At 49.3% G+C, this 20,626-nt stretch overlaps 1 protein-coding gene across 1 annotated transcript; it reads right to left on the reverse strand.

Annotated features, from left to right (window-relative positions):
- Positions 1-3,769: 3,769 nt before the first annotated feature.
- ZNF648 (zinc finger protein 648) lies at positions 3,770-5,458 on the reverse strand. Its single transcript, XM_068985651.1, has one exon. It carries the CDS (start codon positions 5,456-5,458, stop codon positions 3,770-3,772), a length of 1,689 nt encoding a protein of 562 aa, XP_068841752.1.
- Between the last annotated feature and the right edge of the window lie 15,168 nt (positions 5,459-20,626).

Consider the following 20,626-nt stretch of genomic DNA (forward strand, 5'->3'; position numbering starts at 1 on the left):
TCTTGAAAATAGAATGGGGAAATAGGTTTAGTTTAAAAATGAAATAGTTAACACATAAGAAACACTCAAAAGAGTTCTTGGCACACTCAGTAAAAAGTCAGTGCCAACTCTTATCATTATTATCCAAAGGATTATGTTGGCTGTAGACTCTGGTAAATACAGGAGAATTTTTTATTAATTGAAAACTTATAAATGAACATTTTTACTAGGCATATCCAAGCTAACTTTCGCAAACTAAATGGTGGCAACAGGGGCTATTCTAGAGAGAAGCTTTAAGTTTCCTCCATCACAAAGAGGGCCCTGCTCCAACTTTAAATTAAATATTAGGGAAATAAGATATGAGGTGCAGGGGATATATAGAAAGCTAGAAAATAGCTCACATCACTCGAGGGCAGCAATCTGAGCAAGAATAACCAGTATTTTAGCACTGATTCCTCTGCAAATAGAGGATTCAACTGCCTCTAATTTGGAAGGCAGGCTATTGGGCAGGTTGTGTGCCAAGCCAGCTTGTAGCTGGTTGATTTTTCTGTCATCCACTCCACATATTGCTGCCTTCTACTGTGTACCATGGAATGGTCCTGTAACTATGGCAACAGGATTGCTTCTCCCTACAATACCTACTCAACATGACCCCTGCAGCTGATGTGAGAAAAGACTGGAACAACTTTCTTTTTAAAAAAAAAAAGTGACTTCTTTGTTCTTCCTGACCCAGGGATTGAACCTGGGTCTCCTGCATAGCAGGCAAATTCTTTACTGTCTGACCCACAAGGGTAGCCCAGGTAATAGGCGCTGAAGATTAGTGAAGTTCTCTTCAATATATTATATAATATTCAGTATGCTATATACTCCTATAGAAACACAGTATAGAGCTCCAAAAGTACAAAGAACAATCCTATCTAGTCGGCCTGTTAACTCACTCCCTCCCCCAAAGGGAAACCATCTGGAAGCCATACCTAGCTGTTGCATCATCTCTTCTCAGAAATGAAATTATGGAACACCTCAAAACCTGCTTGCTAGTTTGAGTCCACCATGGCCAAGTCCGGAGATGTCCTAGTAGTTTGTGCCTACTTTTAGTCCAGTTCTACCATGCTCTCATCCATATCACCCACTTCTTATTCCTCTATTATCTGTTTACTAAATAAAATTTGAGCATCACCAATATATTAATTATACCAGTAGTGGTCCCAGCTTAGCTGTGCACTGGAACACAAGGGAAGCTTTATAAATTAGATTATAAGATGCATTACAGACCTGTGTCAATATTCAAGGCTAGGATTCAGCAAGTGTGTACATTTAACAAACATCCCAGGTGATTTCTATACGGCCATTCTAAGAACTGGTTTGGGGAACAACCACCTTAAGAAATTTTAATTAGGAGAAAATAACTCTACTACCAACCATCTTAAAAAGAATACAAAGAAAAGAAATAGTAACTTCAGTTTTCAAATATTTCACTGATTACACAGAAAACAACAACAACAACAAATACTAGACTCTATTCTGTTCAGAGTCACCAGGTTATGGCTGGTTCTTATGACTTCTCTACCAGTCTAACACCTTTGCATCCTTCTCCTGGGAGGATGAAGTTCACTTTCGTTACCCCAGTATTATCATTTCTACTTTGCCATTTCAGACACAGAGGCTCAATTCAAGATCACATCACTGGTAAATATGGAGATGGACTAGAAACCCAATCACCGGCTCTCGTACCAGACCCAGAACCAGCTAAGTATGCCGTTTGGACATGCAGATGTACCTAAGGGAATCCACGCACAAAACCTCCAGGCATACAGTCAGAGCTCTAAGACACCTTGGTCAAACAAGGTCTGACAACATATGTCATTTCCAGTTGGCCCCCATGTGTCAAGCATGAGTGACTATTTAGCAGTCACTCCTGGGTCCAAATCAAGTGAAGGACAAGAGAAATTCAGATTTGGCAGACTTTGGGGATGATTTTAGGAATATACTAAAAATGTCCTCAAAAGGGGAGTACAGTACCTTTTCTGTGGAGTATCTTTAACTTTGGCAAGATCAGAAGTGTTATCAGCCCCCATGCAACAACGAACTCTGTGACATCATGGATTCCTCCCAGTTGAGGTCCAGAGCTAATTACTATTCCAAAATCGATGGGTCAGTAATCTTTAAGATTGGCTGTTAGTCATGTAAATTTCAATTTACATGACTCTAACCTTGTTAGAGAACAGCTGTGAGCCAGATAGTTTTTCAAACCTGGTTTTAATGATGGTGAAACACAAGCTGATTTGCATTTGGGCAAGGGGTGCTTTATTTTATTTACTTCAAATTGGGACTCATGATCCCAGTAAGTTTAAACGAACCTTAAAGTTTCCCTGAACCATGGGCAGGCTCATATGGAGAAATTTTGTATATATCTCTATAAATGGTCAGATTCCTCTGTAAATGTGACTGAAGCTCCCAGAGTGGAAACAAGAAGAGAGGTGTCCAAAGAGGAAGCACATGTGAATTTTGTGGGTAAGACTTGGGGGTTAGCTCCAGGTACTAAGCTCCACTGTGAGAGCGCAGACTTCTTTTCCAGATGCTAAGGCTGTTGTGGATTTCTAGGATAACTGGTCCCTAATCATAAGACACTGAAGGCAAAAGGAGAAGAGGGCAGCAGAGGATAAGAAGATTGGAAAGCATCACCGATTCAATGGACATGAACTTGGGCAAACTCCGGGGAGTTAGTGAGAGACAGGGAGGCCTTGCCTGCTGCAGTCCATAGGATGCAAAGAGTATGACACGACTTAGCCACTGAATAACAATGACAAAACAGAACAGAAACACCCCTCTCTCTAAGATAAAGAGTATGTTTTAGTTGCTCAGTCGTGTCCAACTCTTTGAGACCCCATGGATTGCAGCCTGCCAGGCTCCTCTGTTCATGGGATTCTCCAGGCAAGAATACTGGAGTGGGTTGCCATTCCTTTCTCCAGGGGATCTTGGGGACCCCGGGATGGAACCAGGTCTCCCGCATTGTGGGCAGATTCTTTACAGTCTGAGCCACCAGGGAAGCCCCTCTAAGATAAAGGCCTTCTCTAATTCAAAGCCACGACTCATAAAGACATTGCCCAGGGTAAAGTCATCTGTTAAGAAACTGAAAGGCTGAGCCATCTGCCGGGGGTTTTGAGAGTCATTTCCTAGGCAGGTTGATAAGAAGTCTAGGGGTCCCTAAGGAGAGAGGGATCTGGAATTCTCAAGGAGGAAGAAAGGACAAACATTTTTCCCTCTTCTTTCCTTGGGATTATATAACAATAATGTATCCTGCCTGAGGACAGTCTCGGGATTAAACCTCCTGGCTAATCCTGTTACCTTAAAATGTAAATTATGGCAGTAGGTCTGGTGAGGTCTTTACAATCTCCCGACATTCTTTTGATTCATTGGAGAGTGTATAACGCCACTGCTAACACTAGCAAGGGGGTACTCTTTCTGCCCCCACTTCTGATGCCTATATCAGAAGCTTTCTCTATCTCCTTTAAACTTTAATAAAACTTTATTACACAAAGCTCTTTGGTTAACTCTCCCATCCCCACAGGTATGCTTTTTTGCTTTGGAGGATTCCCTCAAGGAGACCAAGCTTCTGGTTTTTATTCACGTTTAAACAGAAAAGGACCTTTCTCAGAAAAGGATGAGCCCCGATGCTTTCTCGGTATTTGCAGATGGTTTTGAGGGCAGGAGGCGGCTAGTCTTTTTTGTCACCGCATCCGAGGTCGGCCGTGTCTTCTTCGCCCTCCCTGAGGGCAAGCCGAGGGCGCCCTCACTCATCGTCGGAGGAGGGGGTGGTGGGCTCCTTGCAGCTGTGGTGCTTGAGTCGGTGTCGTCGGAGGTGGTTGGACCGGGTGAAGGCCAGGCCGCAGTCGGCGCACTGGTAGGGCCTCTCGCCGTTGTGCACCCGAATGTGCTGGGCCAGCTCCGAGGCCACGCGGAAGGCCCGGCCGCACTCGGCACAGAGGAAGCCCTTCTCCCCGGAGTGGATCTGTTGGTGCCGCTTCAGGGTGGAGGAGCGCGCGAAGGCCTGGCCACACTGCGCGCAAGGAAAGGGCCGCTCGCCGGTGTGGATGCGCTGGTGGCGAGCCAGGCGCGAGGGCTGCGCGAAGGCCACGCCGCAGTCGGCGCACTTGAAGGGCCTCTGGCCGGTGTGCAGCGTCTGATGCTCCAGCAGGTTGGAGGATTTGGTGAAGCACTTGCCGCAGGTGGGGCAGGGGAAGGGCCGCTCGCCGGAGTGCACGCGCTGGTGCTCCATCATCCGGCTGGCCACGGCGAACTCCCGGTCGCAGGTGGGGCAGCGGAAGGGCTTCTCGCCCAGGTGCGTGCGCTGGTGGCGCAGCAGCGACAGCGGCTTGTTGAAGGTCAGGCCGCACTCGGCGCACGGGAAGGGCTTGTCGTTGCTGTGCATGTTGCGCTGGTGTTTGCGCAGGTCCGAGGAGCGCACGAAGGCCTTCCCGCAGTCCGGGCACGGGTAGGGTTTCTCGCCCGTGTGCGTGCGGATGTGCTTGCGGTGATCGGAGGACCAGGTGTAGGTCTTGTCGCAGAAGGGGCACCGGTAGGGCCGCTCACCCGTGTGCAGGCGCTGGTGCTGCTGGAGCGTGGCCCGGTGGGAGTACGCCTTCCCGCACAGCTCGCACGCGTAAGGCTTAGCGCCCGTCAACTTCTGGACGGCCCTCCCGCCCCGCAGGCACTTGTAGGGACGCGCCTCCCCTTGCCTGCCCTCCTCGGAGCCCGCCGGGTTGGGGACCTTAGAGCCCTTCCGCGCTTTGGCCAGAGCCTCCCCCGCTGCCAGGCGGGCCTGGGTAGCCGACTCCTGGGCTGGTGTGTGTGTCTCTTGCGTGGAGAGGTCCCAACTGCCCTCTGCTTTGGGGACACACCCCCCCGCAGAGGAGCTGTCTGGGGACTCGTCTCCCTCCTGTGCACGGAAGTACCTCGCAGAACCAAGGAAGTTGGATGGGACCCCCAGCGTGGCGTCCAGATTTGTCCTTGAGTCTTCCTCATCACGAGCAGGTAATGAAGCCCTAGGAGGTTGCGTCTCACTGAACCACTTGCGGGAGAAGCCCCTGGGGAGGGCACTGGGAGTCGTGCTTACTCTGCGGGAGGCCCCGGTTGGGGTGATCTTTGACACATCTCTTTCCCCACTGGCCTTCTTCCCCGGCAGTGCCATGGGTTTCTTGCCCACGCCTGAGGTACTAAAGGAGCCAGAGAATTTCTCTTCCTTCCTGCGGCCTGGGTGCTGCCAGAGCAAGTCAGGATTGTCCTTGGTCACTTGGGAGCTGCCCCTTGTTCGGGCCTGCTGATCAGGGTCACCAGTGGCCCCTTGGTCTCCTGCCTTTCCAGGGGCCTCATCCTCACTCTCCAAGTTGAGGCTCAGCCTCCTGGGGTCATAAGCCTCCCCAGTCAAGCTGCAGAGGGGAGATGAGTCTCCCCACCCATCCTGGGGGCCCCCCTGCGCCATTATGTGCAGCCCCTTCTACTCCTGTTTCTCCAAGACAGACCTTCACTTGGCTCAGGAAACCTGCAAAAAGGAAGATCGCAAAGAACAGACTTAGTCACCTTCACGGCCACAGGGACTGAGTTCTCACGACAGGTCTGTGTGCAGCTGGAAGCTGCACCAGCCACACTGTTGGTCCCTCATAGGTGAAGGAGGACCTGGGCCCTGGTGAAAACTCCCCAGTCACCCTTAATCCTTTGGAGGTCCCCCTTGCCGGAAGCCCCAGGAGACAGTGCTGTCAGGATGGCCAGTGTGAGCATTTGCTGAGTAGCATCTGTGCTCTGTCCCACCCTGGGGCTCAAACACCAACTGCTAGCCAGGTGGGTTCTCTGTGAGCTGAGGAATAATAGATGAGAGGGCAGAAAGCAAGGTCTGGTTGTTCTTGGACCTCTTAAACCTTCGGCCCAGGCAGAAAGCTGAAAACCAGGCTGGCTGTTGCTGTTCCTGCCAGGAGAGCAAGCCCGCCGTGTTTTGATGGTGGCAGCAAGGCTGCCTCCCAGACACTGGGCTGTGTGGGCCACCTCTTCCAAGGACACAGACCAGCTCCTGGGAGCATGGGGGTGAGTCAGGAAGACACTACGGTGTTCCCAAGAAGAAACCCAGATGCCCCTCCCTGCCTGAGTGGGGCTTCTCAGGCCTTTGTAGCAAAGCCTCCCTTGTTGGTGGGCAGGGTAAAACGCAAGCAACCAGGGAGAAAGGGTTGCCCACTGAAGCCTGAACTACCCCCGAAATACTGCTTCATTTTAAACATTCATGGGAATGCACATTCTATGTCCTGTTTATTTTAACATGAAAAGAGTGTTTTAAGTTAGCTTCGGTTTAAATGTTTTAACTTTCCCCCAGTGTGTTATATTTAGCCTGTGGCCTCATAGATTCCTGGCATACCCCCATTTATCCCAGGGTGCCTATACCCCAACTTGAAAAGTGTGGACTTAGGGTTTTGACAGCAAGGGCATGACAAGGCAGCCTTTGAGATGCATTTTCTGATTGATTTTATTTTAGCTTGAAGACACAAAGACCTGCTGGGGTTGGCTAATAAGGATGGTTTGTGTGAGTTTTACAGGGGTTGCCTGAGTGAGAGGCAGGCTACTGAGGGTCTCTGTGGGGCTGGGGGAGGGAGGGAGGGGGAGGAGCACTTTCTAACCCAAGGGCTGAGTTTGGTCTGGAGGGAACCTTCTGAGAATCCCAGAGATAGTAGTACTAGCAGTTCCATTTTCTGGGCAAAAGTTATGAGCCAGACAATGTCCTGAGTACTTCACAAGCATGACTTTCTTTATTCCTCCCAGCAACCTTTAAGATAGACACTATTTCTGTTAGAGTAGCCTTTCCATTTCATAAACTGAGGCTTCAAGAGATTACTCACCTGCCCAAGGTCATACAACTCATAGGCAGCAGCCCTGGGGTTTCTGCCTTCAAGGAGCTGTCCTGCCTCCCAGATGTGGCCTCCCCATGGAGGAGGGCCCCGCCCAAGAATGGCCACAGCATCCTAGGGGGAGAGCCACTGCTTTCTGATGCATCAAAGCCCCTTGTGTTTTCTGGGCCAAGGTACCTTGGCTACAGGGCCTTGTGGCTGGGCTCCTCCCTGCCCGTGTTGACCCAGATTGCCCTCGGCAGGAGAGAGAGGCCAGATTGCAGAGACTGTTGCCCGGGGCCGTCAGGAGTATGAGTCATTGAGTGTTTACTTTCCGAAAGCTGCTGAGCTTCTCCTCCGCCCACCTTCCACCACTTCTCAGAGGGATCAGCTCTGCACTCCCCTTCAGGGCGGAGGCGTTCCATCCTTTCTCAGCAAGACAGATTCATTCGTTGGACAGATGTGGAGCAAATGGTTAAAATCGTATGCCTGTGTCAACAAACATCTCTGAGCCTGGTCCTCTTCATCTGCAGGATGGAGATACTGCCCCTTCTGTACCGTCTGTGGGATGCTCCTGCACACACACGCCTGGCACTCAGTGACTGCGGCACTGTTACTTGAGCGGCTCGCTCCTCTGGGCAGTGTCTAGGTGGACGCTCCTCGCAGTTTGGTCCTCGAGGTTCACACAGTAAGGTCATGTCCTGATTTATCAGCCCCTGTGCCATCAAGCTGCCCTTCTCCCAGCTCTTGTCTGATCATAAGCCCAGGTACTGTGAATGTGTGTGGAGGTGCAGCTAAGGGGAGGAATCCTCACTCTCTCCTTGGACACAGAAGCCACAGATGAAGGGAGGACACAGGGCAGTGATGACTGGGGTCCAGCAGCACTGGCCAGTGAAGCAGATTCTTTCTTTCCGTGGGGCAATGTGCCGTGCAGGTTCATGGGAAGTGTTTCACAGACTGCATCCCACCTACTCCCCACCCTGCCTCTGGCACATGTCCCCTCTTCTACACAACACACGTCTCATCCCCGTCCTCCTGGCCAGAAGTGAGCCTCCTCAGGCCGGCACCCAGCCCTCTGCTAACTCACTGCTGACAGGGGGCTGCCTTCCAGATGGGAAACTCCTCCCCTGCTTTCAGCCACGTCCCCTGCTCGCTTCTTCCTGCAGTGGCCAAAGGTGCTCTCTTAACCACCAAGAAGACCGAGAGGAAGGCAGGGGCTCAGGCGGGTGTTTTCTGGCAAGTTGACATGAATATTCCCCGTCTGGAAGAGGAACCCTGATGCCATGGTGCAGCTAGCCCCTCTGCTTTCCAGATGTGCTGACACCAGAGGCGGGCAGCGCGCAGTCCTTCCCTGGACTTTCCTCCACACTTGCTGTCCAGGTGCAGCCCCGGCACACCCAATTTACCCATGGATGTGATGCGTTGCAGAAACCTGGCCTCATGGCTTGCTCCAGCTCCTGGCCCAAGCCCCCTCTTTCCTTGCATAGATGATACCCAGTGCGCTGCAGGGCAGCCACCTCCCTTCTGCTCCCCTGCCCACCACCTTCAGACCTGGCTCAATTCTGGCTCACACATGAATACTCACTTACCTGGGCAATGCAGACAGCCAAGGAGGCCCCCAACCCGGTTTCTCTGCCCCGTGTGGCTTCTTGGCAACAGGGAGCAGAGCTGGGTACGAATCAGCAGAGACGGTGTCTCAGTCCCTCACACTTTTGTGTCCAGTCCAGCAGCTGTGGAGAGAGCTTCGGGAGGTGGGGCTGGTGTAAGACACTCAGCCTTCCTGCCTGCAGCCCAGAGGGCAGCCTGGGAAGTCCAGGTGGGCTGCCCTGTCTCACAGCCTGAACCAATTCCCGCTGCTCCCTCTGAGCCCGCCTCCCCTCTAGTCTTTCTCACTCTCTCCTTTCCTCCCGCCCTCAGGAAGGTTACTCCGTCCTCCTGCAGGTGGCCCTGTCCCTCCTGCCCACTCTCACCCCTTCTTCCAGTAGAGCAAGCACTCCCTTCTTCCATCCTGCCCCGATATGTCCTTCAGCCTCTCGTCGCACTGTGAGCTTCATGAGGAAGCGTGTTTTTTCTTCCTGGGTGGCAGGACCAGGTATTTGGTCTGTACCCCTACCTCCCCCATTCTAGTACCCACCTTTTGCAGCACTGTGGTTTGAGCAGAGGTATTTCCAGAATGTTCTGTAGTTATCTTTGGCTCAAAGATGCCTGTGATCGTTTAGCTAGGGGTGGGGTACAGGAAGATGATTTTCTTTCCTAATTCATGCACAAACCAGGCCTGTCTCACCATCTTTCGGCATTGCTGCCCAGGCAGGTTCATTTTGGAGAGAAAATTGGCCCAGGATTGAGACTCAGTATGTCTAGAATTGGTACCCACTCAAGTCTAGGGTGCCTTTATTAGGGTGAGTGCTCAGGACACTAAAAAAGGGGATAGAATGTGATGTCCCCAGGTGGCCAAAAATATACTGAGGGTTCTGGTGCATTTAAACCTTAACTGACAACCTGTGTGACCTTGGACAAATTACTTGACCTCTCTGTGCCTTAGCTTCATATCTGTAAAATGGGGATCATGGCAGTGTCCTCATGAGATCATGCACAAAAAGAGCTTAGCACTGTGTGCAGAACATAGTTAAGTGCCCAGAAAAGTCAGCTGCCCTCCTTGTTATTACTGATATTCTTGTTTCTAGGGAACACGTGACTCATGGGGCTCCTTTTATATGTCCAGGACCTTGAGCATGATAGTGACGCCTGCCACATTTTTCTGAGCAGTAAACTTCAGATGCGATGGAGAGAAGCAGGTCCCTCTGCCCCTTGGAGTATTGGAGGTGTGGCCTCGGAGGGGGAAGTCGGGCAGCAGGGAAGCCTCTAAGTCTTTGAGGCTGCAAGTCTGCAACAAGGCTTCTAATCCGCACATCCCTGAAGTAAAGTACAGAATGCTGCAGATATGTGGATATACGCTGTTTGGGCAAAAGGACCCATTTCCCGAAGGGGCTGTGGTCCAAAAAAAGGATGAGAACCATTGGTGTTGAGGGGCGAGGGGGCAGGATAGGAAGAGTTGATGCTTAAAATATCTCCCATAGCAACTTATCTGATGGCATTGCCACCAACCCACACCCAACTGTTGTTCAAAATTTCCCAAGCGACCCTATTATACAGGTTGCCCTTCAGGTCCCTTTGGCAGAAAAGTGACTAGATTCCTCAGAGGGGCCGGCGGAGGTCAAAGCCGAAGCTGGGGAGGGGTGCGTGTGTCCCCCCCCGCTCCCAGCGCCACAGCGCACAGAGCTCTTCCTCGGGACGACACTTTGCAGCCACCGCGAGCAGTGAGTCCACCCATCCTCACCGCATTCCAGGGGAGTGCCTGCTACGGTCAGTGTTACTCTCTGGCCCACAGACTGAGCGCAGAGACACAGACAGCCTAGTGCCCTTTCTAGGTGCATGGCCCCAAGACCACACTGAGTGCAGCTCCGGTTCCAAGGTACCAGGGTCTTAACCACAAACTGCCCAGACACAGTCACCTCAGAGCCTGCATGTTTGGCCTTGGTCTAGCTCCACCCTCCCTTCCTCCTGGAAACTCTCAGTCCATCCACCCAAGGCTGCGTGACTGTGTGTGTGTGTGGTCCCTGCAGTTCCCCCCCCCCCCGCCCCCAGAGGAAGAAGACCTTCTTTGCCCTCGCCACAGCTCCCCAAGGAGACAAGAGGTCGCCTAAAGGCCCAACTCATTATTGTCCAGCTGACACAGCTTTTCTCTCATCATGCTTTATTTCTAGAAACCCTAGCAACTGACTGTAGAACAAAAGCCCACAGGCCGTGGGACTTTCATGTTAACTCACCCACATTGCCTCCTCCTCGGCTTTCAAAACACCCTGATATGGCCACCGCACTGTGGGCCAGGCCACTTCATGAGCTAGAAATGGGATAAGAAGCAGCCCGGATACTCACGACAAGATGTAACAGGAGCCCCTTTTCCTGAGTCGTCACCCTGAGAGGTCCCCTGAGCCCCCTCTGACACCCCATTTTGCATCTTTACTGTTTGTGGAACTTCTCCATCCTCAGGAGCTGCAAGCGGAGAGCTGAGACGGCCTCAGAACGAATCCCAGGTCTCACTCAGCCCTGGTCAGCCTGCTCGGACCTGAGGGCACAAGGACCTTTTTGACAGCACAAACACAATCACCCCTATTGAATCTCCCCGACAGTCACTCTGAGTACCACTAGGCGTGAGGGCTGACGGGAAGGCCCCATCTTTTTCCTTTTTTTTAAAGCTTTTGGAATCTCTATCATTCTGCCCAGGCCCTTAGGTACGGAGACAAGGGAGGTATTGTTTTTGTTTGTTATTATTTGCAAGTCTGCCTTCAAAATCGGGCATTCCCTTTGAGATGTCCTGACTGGCAGTGGTGAAAACAGGGGTCCCCTTGCCTGTCTGGGAAGGGGAGAAAAGAGAGATGGAGAGAGGCCTGTATGGATGGGCACCTGGCCCCTGCCAGGCAAGATGCCAGAGCTCAGTGGCGCCTGTGAGCCACACAGACTGGAGCGGCTGGGCTGAGCGACATGAGTGGACGATGGAACAGACTGGCGCTCCATCCTGGACACGTGGCATCTCGCTGAGCTCACGAACCATGGCTGAGCCTGGACATTGGGGCTGACTGTGATTCTGAGAGACCCTGAGAAACTGCCCAGTTCCACTGATGGGGCCCTGGAACCCCCACCCCTGCAGCTCCCCCGCACCCCGGTCCACCGACCCCGCCTTGCTCTGCTTTTAGCTGTCTGCACAGTGATCTAGCTGAGCTGCTCTCCAACAGTGGAACTCTGGGTGAGAAATCAACAATCCAGCCTGCTTTCTTGCCCAAGGCCTGTGTCATCCTTGAAGAAGATTAATGGAGCCACTTAAGTGGCCCAAGCATGGGAGAGACTTCAAATATTTGTTGTTTTCCTCACAGGCATCAAACTTTACTGGGTAATAGAACACATGTGGCAAGCGAATTGTGAGTGGAACAGGAACTTGGTACACAATCTCAGGAGGGGGAGAGGGATAGACCTGTCTTTGAATCCCAGGTCTATTTGTTTGATGACCTGACTTGTTTGATCCTTAACTTCCCTGAGCCTCAGGCCCTCTGTCTATAGAATGGGAAAAAGAATTAATTACAATCTTTGTTATAAGGTTGTGAAAATTTCCTGAAACAATATTTTTGAAGTTTTTAGCCCAAAGTAGCGGTTTTTCAATAGATTGTTATTTTTAGCCTAGAGCTGATGGGACCTTGCTGATGTCTTTCCCCCCAGCCCGTCCAGAAGGCTTGTCCTTTGTTACTCTGCCACTGGAAGAGCACCATCTTCTCTTTCCTACTCTGGTCTCCTTGCCCCAAAGCGTTCCCACTCAGAGGCCAGCCTAGCAGATCTTCTCAAGGCCAGTGATACTCCCAGAGAAGTGATATCAGGGCTTTTCATTGTGTATTACACTTGACACACGTGGCAATCGATGCCAGGAATGGGAGGATTGTGTTCTAGACAGGATGTCAGAACGTGGTGATAACTCCAACCATCCTGTTTCCCCCACTTGCTGTGTGACTGTGGGCAAGTTACTTAACCTTTCTGGGCCTCAGTTTCTTGAGCTATAAATTATGGTTAATGATAGTGTTTACCTTCCAGCGTTGTTATGGGGTTTAAGTGAGGTGATGTACTTTGCACAGTGCAAGTGATAGGCAAGCACTCAATCCATAATAGCCAATGTGTGTGTGTGTTAGTTGCTCAGTCGTGCCGGAGTCTTTGAGATCCCATGGACTGCAGTGCACCAGGTTCCTCTGTCCATGGGATTTTCCAGGCAAGAATACTGGAGTGGGTTGCCATTCCCTTCTCCAGGGCATCTTCCCGACCCAGGGATTGAACCCAGGTCTCCCGCATTGCAGGGAGATTCTTTACCCTCTGAGCCACCAGGGAAGCCCTAATGATCAATAGTAATATATGAATGATTTCAGGAGAGAGGTACTCGCCCCTACTGCAGTCCAAACAGCAGAGAACCCCACCTCTAGTCTCCATCAGAACCCTCTCCTGAGCAGGCCCAAGGCCTCCCCTATGTATGAGCTAGAGCTAGAGTGGTCACCAGAGCCCCTTGGGCGAGCTCCAAGCAGACCACCCTCCTCTTAGCTCCTCGAGGCCCACATTGTGCTGTAGTTACCCTCCCAGATGACCACTGAAGCCCTTGGTCCCCACCTCCGGAGATCAGCTACAGGCAACAGGATGGGAATCTCTGCAGTTCATGGTGAAGGTGAAACACTCAGTCTTCTGACACAACAGAAGATCTCCTTGGCCCTGAGAATGGCACCCTCTTCCAGGCTGCAGGATCTTCCTCATTTACTCGGCCTTGGGACCTCATAGAAGACAAAGAAAGAACACCACAAACACAATTCCTGGGAGTCTCCTGTTCTATAGACTTACCTGCTGCCTCTGCTGGTCCTTCTGGCTGGTCTGGGGAGGTTAGAAGACACTGCGTATCTGTAATTAATGAAGAAACTGAAACAGAAGCCTCTAAATTCCATCACTGGAGATTGTTTTAACTAAAGATTACTAGAAATCTGAAAACTGGAAAAAAAAAAAAAGGCATCAGGACTCAGAATTTTAAATGAAGAGATGTTAGAAATGATCTCATGCAGCCCGCTGCTTTCCAGCTATTGAGACACAAGGATGCATTTAAGTATTCCATCTTTCATTTATTCATTCATCAAACATGTGTTGGGCACAACTCTGGCTGGAGTTTTCAAACTGTAGGACTCAATTTGGGAATAGGACAAGAAATCACTTTTGTGAACCATAACCGACACTCTTGTTTGAACAGAGTAGAATGGATCAGGGTGTCTTACACATAACAAAAGTTTAATTGCAAGTACTATTTTTTTTTTTTTACTTTTATATACAGACACATGTATGGAGTTGTAATGAAAACTGTATTTGTTAGTTGGGTTTGCTTTGATTCCTGGTCAGAACATTTGAAAAACATGCTTGGCATCAGTCTTGCTCTGCATGAGAAAAACTGGGATCTGGTCAAATATGGTGATTCCAGGGCCACACCCCAGAGGTTCTTCAGGTGTCTGAGAACCCTAGAATCCACATTTCAACAAACCCCCACGTGACTCTGAGGCATGCTGTGGGTAGTCAGAAAAGGAGAAATCGGCCTTGCCTGGACTTCAGAGAGGTCTTTCCAAAAGAGATGCCCTTTTTTAAAGATGTCTTGAAAGATAAACTTGGGTTTGCCAAGTAAAGAAGGGGAGGGACCGGGCCACACTACCATCAGGCATTTCACATCACATTTCTTGGCTTTGCTCTGCCCTTTCTCTGCCTAAGGACCCGCTTCCCAGCTCTCTGGCTCCCCCTCTGGCTCACTTGAGCATTGCCACCAGGATTCTGACTTCTGCCTGCAGCTAGGGAGCTCCTGCCTGGGGCCTTTGTGGGCCCCACCACCTACAGTGCTGGCCAGGGTAAAAGGGGCCTTTTCTTTCCAAAGCCCCCACCGATCACATACACCTTTCCTCACAGCTGTCTAGCTCGGCTGCCTGAACACAGAGGTCATTCACAGGAGACGAAGAGAGGCGTTTGAGGTTTCCATAAAAACACACCTTCCCTTCCCATTTTCAGCGGCTGCCCTGAACATAACTGGAGAGGACCTGTCTTCAGAATGCTCTGGCCCAGAATGTGAAGCCAAGATTCTTGAAAGGAGTTCCCTTTAGGGCTCCTGGGATGTGAAACTATTCTACGTGTGGATTTTCTGAGCCAGGGTGAGCTGAGGACTGGTCCTCCCTCCTAGCCCAGCAGTGTGCATGCCTGTTCTCTGAAAAGACTGAAAACCTGGGACAAATCTAGGTAAAGGATATGGGCAGAGGATGGAGATCAAAACACAGAAAAATTGAAAGTGGTTATAAACATATACAGGCAAACTTTGCAGTTTCATGTCATTACATTTGAAAATAACAATGAGACAAGTTATATCCTTGCACAGATGAAAATAAAATTAAACTTGCATTCGGAATAGAAGGTCTTACCTGATCAGTCTGACTAGAGGATTATCAATTTTATTGAGCCTCTCGAAGAATCAGCTTTAGGTTTCATTGGATTTTTTTTCCCTATTGTATTTCTTTCCTATTTGATTTATTTCTGCTCTGATCTTTATCATTTCCTATATTCTACCAAAGTCAGGTTTACTCTGATTTTCTTTTGTTCGTTTCTGAGGGTGGAAACTGACATCATTACTTGAGATCTTTCTTCATTTATAACAAAGACTTTCAGTGTCACAGGTTTGTTGTAGCTGGAATTTATGTCTGTTCTGTTCACTGATAAAACCCTAAAGTCTAAAACAGTAATTGGCACATAGGGGGTACTAAATATTTGTCAAATTAATAAACTGATAACGCCTTATTTTCCCACAGCCCTCAGAAGAGTTCCCATTTTACTCCAGATGAAGCCAGTCCCTCACATGGTCTTTAAGGCCCGTGCACGGCTGGCCCCTTGTGACTTCCCTGACCTCCTTTCCTTCTATCCTTCCCTTAGCTAGTCTGGCTCCTTTTGCTGCTGTTGTTTAGTTGCTAGGTAGTGTCCAACTCTTTGAGACCCACAGACTGTAACCCTCCAGGCTTCTCTGTTATGTGGCTGTATACAGGTCTAAGCCACCAAGTCTTTGTTATAAAAGAAGACCAATGAAACCTAAAGCTGATTCTTTAGAGGCTCAATGAAATTGATAATCCTCTAGGCAGACTTACCAGGCCAAAAAAAAAGAAGAGAGAGGGAAAATACCAATTGGTAATATCGAGAATGAGAGATATAACACATTTACAGATTCTACAGATGTTTAAAGAATCAGAAGGGGCTGTTATGGACAACGTCATCCCAATAGATTTGACAACTTAGAACAGAAAAACTTCCTTGAAAGAAACATACTGCCAAAGCTTACCCAGGAATAAATAGGTAATGTCAATAGCAATGTACCTTTTAAAGAAATTGAATTTATAATTAAAAATCAGCATACAAACAAAGCTCCAGGTCCAGAGGCTCAGTCTTTCTACCTTCTCCTCACTTGGTCTCCAGATGCAGGAAGCTGATGGGGGCAATGGTAGACTTAGGAAGATAAGATAAGAGGCTTGGCAGTCATCTGGGTGGGACATGATGGTCATTTGGACTGGAATGGCCACAAATGGTGAGAAATGGTCAACTTTGGGGTGTATTTTGAAGTTAGAGCTAACATGATTTGATTACAGACTGGATATGGAAGTGAAGGACAGACAAGAGTCAGGGACAACTCTGAAGATTTTTGGTCCAAGCAACTGGAAGAATAGAGTTGCCCTTAACTGAGTTAAGAAAGAATGTGGGAAACAGGTTTTAGAGGAGAAGATTGAGTTTTGGTTTGTTTCCAAGCAGAAACATTGAAGAGGTAATTGAATATTGGCATTAGATTGGGTATAGGCTGCTGGATGTCAAGATGGCGGTCTTGGTAGAATGGACAGGTTAAGAGTTACCAATGTATGAACTGCACTTAAAGCCACATCATTTTCCGAGTCACCAAGAGAGTGTACATAGTAAACAGAAGAGGAACCTTGAACAGATTTAGCATTAATCAGTGTGGGAGATGAGAGAGAAAAGAAGACACTTTCAGCAAAAGAGTTCAGAAAAGAAGAGAACAAAAATTTGAAAGGAAATCAGAAGGATGTGCTATTTTGGAGATCAAGAGAAGAAATGGTTCCAAGAGTAGGAAGTGATCTGTTATACCAAATGGTGCTGAAAGCTCAAGTTAAAATGATCACTAAGAAATGACCATTGAAAGGACCTCTGCTGAAGCTCCAATACTTTGGTCACCTGATGTAAAGAGCCACCCTTTTGGAAAAGACCCTGATACTGGGAAAAATTGAGGGCAGGAGCAGAAGGAGGTGGCAGAGGATGAAATGGTTGGATGGCATTGCCAACTCGATGCACATGAATTTGAGCTATCTCAGGGAGATGGTAAAGGACAGGGAAGCCTGGCATGCTGCAGTACATGGGGTAGCAAAGACTTGGACATGACTTAGAGACTAAACAATGAGAAATGCCCATTTGATTTAGCCACATGCACATTAGAAGCTGATTGGAGTAGATTTAAGAAAGGAAAGGAATTGTAGTCAGTGAGCATAGACAGCTCCTTCAAGGAATTTTCCTTTAAGAGGGAGCTGGAACATGGGAAGAGTATGTTTGCATGCTGAAGGAAGTGACCCATTAGAGAAGGAGAAATTGATGGGGTAGGAGTGGAGGAAATTCCTCGGGAGATGTCCTTGAGAAAGAAAGAGGGGATTGGATCCAGGACACTTGCAGATGTTGGCCTCTGCGCAGTTCATCCCCAAGAACAGGAGGAAGCTTAAGGACAGGGACTCAGATGCAGGGGTGTGGGGAGAGGCAGAGCTTGAGAACGTGCTCTTTCAGGGGCTGTTTTTCTCATTGTAATAGGAGGCAGGTCATTGGCTGAGACGGAAGGTGGGAAAGGAGATGTGGGAGGCCTGAAGAGAGAGAGGTCGGAAATGTTCAACTAGGAGAGCAGGAACGTGGATGGGGCCATGATTGCCAGGCAGCATTTAAAGCCCACTTGAGGTTGGCGGTCAAGAACTAAAGTTAGACTGGTTGGGAAGGTGGTGTGCTTTCTTCCAGCCATGGGCAGCTGTGTGGGCACAGAATGTAGTAGGCTCAGAAGTGGCGTTTCCACCCTTGTGGCAGAAAGCAAAGAAGAACTAAAGAGGCTCCTGATGAAAGTGAAAGAGGAGAGTGAAAAAGTAGCCTTAAAACTCAACATTCAGAAAACTAAAATCATGGCATCCAGTCCCATCACTTCATGGCAAACAGATGGGGAAACAATGGAAACAGAGACTTTATTTTCTTGCAATCACTGCAGATGGTGACTGCAGCCATGAAATTAAAAGACGCTTGCTCCTTGGAAGAAAAGCTATACCAACCTAGACAGCATATTGAAAAGCAGAGATATTACTTTGTGGACAAAGGTCCGTCTCATCAAAGCTACGGTTTTTCCAGTAGTCATGTATGGATATGAGATTTGGACCATAAACAAAAGCTGAGTGCCGAAGAATTGACGCTTTTGAACTATGGTGTTGGAGAAGACTCTTGAGAGTCCCTTGGACAGCTAAGAGATTCAACCCGTCAATCCTAAAGGAAATCAGTCCTGAATATTCATTGGAAGGACTGATGCTAAAGCTGAAGCTCCAATACTTTGGCCACCTGATGTGAAGAACTGACTCACTGGAAAAGACCTTGAGGCTGAGAAAGACAGAAGGCAGAAGGAGAAGGGGACGACAGAGGATGAGATGGTTGGATGGCATCACCGACTCAATGGACATGAGTTTGAGCAAGCTCTAGGAGTTGGTGATGGACAGAGAAGCCAGGCATGCTGCAGTCCATGGGGTCACAAAGAGTCAGACATGACTGAGCAACTGAACTGAACTGAACTGAATAGGATGGAGGACGAGATGATTGGAGGAAAGGAGCTCAGGGAACCCAGAGGCCAGATAGGTGGAGCTGTAGTCCCAGAAACTAGGACATGATGGTGTTGGTAAGAGTGACAGTGAGCCAAGTGCTAAGATCTACATACAGAATGAAAGAGGAACTTCCCTGGTAGTCCAGAGGTTAGGGAGCCAAGCCAAGCCAAGCCAACGCAGGGGACATGGGTTTGATCCCTGGTTGGGGAACTAAGATCCCACATTTCACAGGGCAACTACACTTGCATGCTGCAGCTACTGAGCCCACGCTCTCTAGAGTCTATGCTCCACAGCAAGAGAAACCCACAGGCAGCAAGGTCTAGGGCAGCCACCGCCCACCCCCTTCCCAAAGAATGAATGAAAGAAAGTGGCCTGGGCTTTGTGGGAGACTATGCCAAGGAGGGGTGGTGGGTGCTGTAGGCTGATGATTTGATCTTCAAAGCCAAGCAATTCTTACAAGAATGGCCTGAAATGGCAAGAAGAGATGAAGAAGACACCTGCCCTACCCATTGGTAGGAGAGATGTAGAAAAGAAAAATAACTCACCCCTTGAGTAGGCTGCATGGAACTGCTCCAGAAGAGAGCAAAGAGGGAAAGAGAGGTGAAGGTAGGAAATAATGTTTCTATCGGTGGTGGTTAGACCACCTGCTCACTCCCTCTCTGCACTCCAGCCAGAGTCTTTGGAATGTTTCTCAAACATGCCAAACTCTTTGCAACCTCAGGGCCTTGGCATAGGCTTGAAATCACACCTCTGACCCTACACCAGTCCTTTAGATCTCATGTTGAGTATTATTTCCTCTAAGAAACCTTGCTGAACACCCTTCTTAAATCAGGGTGTGAGTGCTGGTACCAGTATTTCACAAACACACTTTCTGTGGTCAAGGAGTCCAGCCTCCTGACACATATCAGGAAGTGAGCAGGTGGTGTGAGTTTGCTAAGAGCCACAATGGGGCAAATCCAAAGCACGTGGGGGCATACAACTCAGCCACGGTGGTGGTGGTGGTGGTGGGGATTCAGAAAATGACGAAACAGAGGTCTAAAGGCTGAGCAGGAGTTAGCTGAGAGAGGGTGGGAGGCTACTGAGAGAAGTGGGGAGCTGGGACCCCTTCCAATGGCTGAGTGGGAGGTGAGAGGGGCTGATGCTGCGGGCCTGTGGGACGTGCTAAGGGTGATTATTTTGTCTTTAGAAGGTATATGATTCTTTTGCTCAAGGATTATGAGCAGAAACAACATGATCAAACGTGGCCCACACTGTGTTTCACCCCAGGACAAGTTCAGAGCTGGCATGCAGGAGCCAGATGACCCCAGCCTTCTGGGACACAAAACAAGGCCAAGTGCTGTCCTGGGGAAAAACATTTAACTGGGATTCTGCAACCACGGAGCCACAGAACGTCCTGGACAGCTGGCCTCCCACCCACCACCCAGACGGCTTTATTAACCAGCTCTTCAAAAGGTCCGCCTTCTCCATTTGATTCCGGTGCCGTGTCTTGACCTTCTTCGTACCTATTATCAGTAGCATCTGCTACAGACCCTGGTGTGCAGGAACACTGAGTTCCTTGGTTTTCTCACTGTGGTTTGAATGCATATCTCTCTATTTCTGATCTATGACAAGGTCCAAAAGTCCCTCATAGGACCAATGGATCTGGTCCTTGGACATTTGTCTCTACAGGTTACCATGGAGACAGCTGGGGCTCACGGGTCTGCAGATTCAGTGATGCTTCACTGCCATTCTCGGGACCTGAGAGTTCTTTGCAAGGCTGGGAGGGCAGAACATCCTAGAGCCTTGGCCGCTTCCCTCTGGGGCCTGATGAGTCCCTGGGGTGCTGCAGGGCCAGGTTGGGAGTGGTTGCTGGGAGCCCTTATCGCATCGGGCCAGGAGAACTCTGCAGAGAGGAGAAGCTTTCTCTGCCTCCTGCTTGCTCTGGTTATACAGCTTCTTCCCTCAAACCCAGGCCTCTCTCTTGTCCTTTCACACCAAACCTGGAGGCCCCTAGAACTCCAAGTCTAATCTTAGTAACTGAAAAACTTGTTTCCCTGTCTCATAATCTTTACATTTGTCAAGAAATTGAGGAGAAATGCTAGCATTCCATCCTTTTGGGGGCAGCCAAGAAGTGGATTAAAAATAAGACAATTCAGTTTCTATATTCCAATAGCCTAGCTTGCTAGCCCTGTTGCCTTGAATCTCCTCTCCTGTTTTCCACCTGCCTGTCTCCCACTCTCTCTCAGCTCAGATGTCACCTCAGATAGAAACGGCGCATATTCATGAATCATCCTCACTTCTCAAACTCTCTGCATTATT

Source organism: Capricornis sumatraensis, chromosome 14 (assembly GCF_032405125.1).
Source record: "Capricornis sumatraensis isolate serow.1 chromosome 14, serow.2, whole genome shotgun sequence".
In the NCBI taxonomy this organism is placed as follows: Eukaryota; Metazoa; Chordata; class Mammalia; order Artiodactyla; family Bovidae; genus Capricornis; species Capricornis sumatraensis.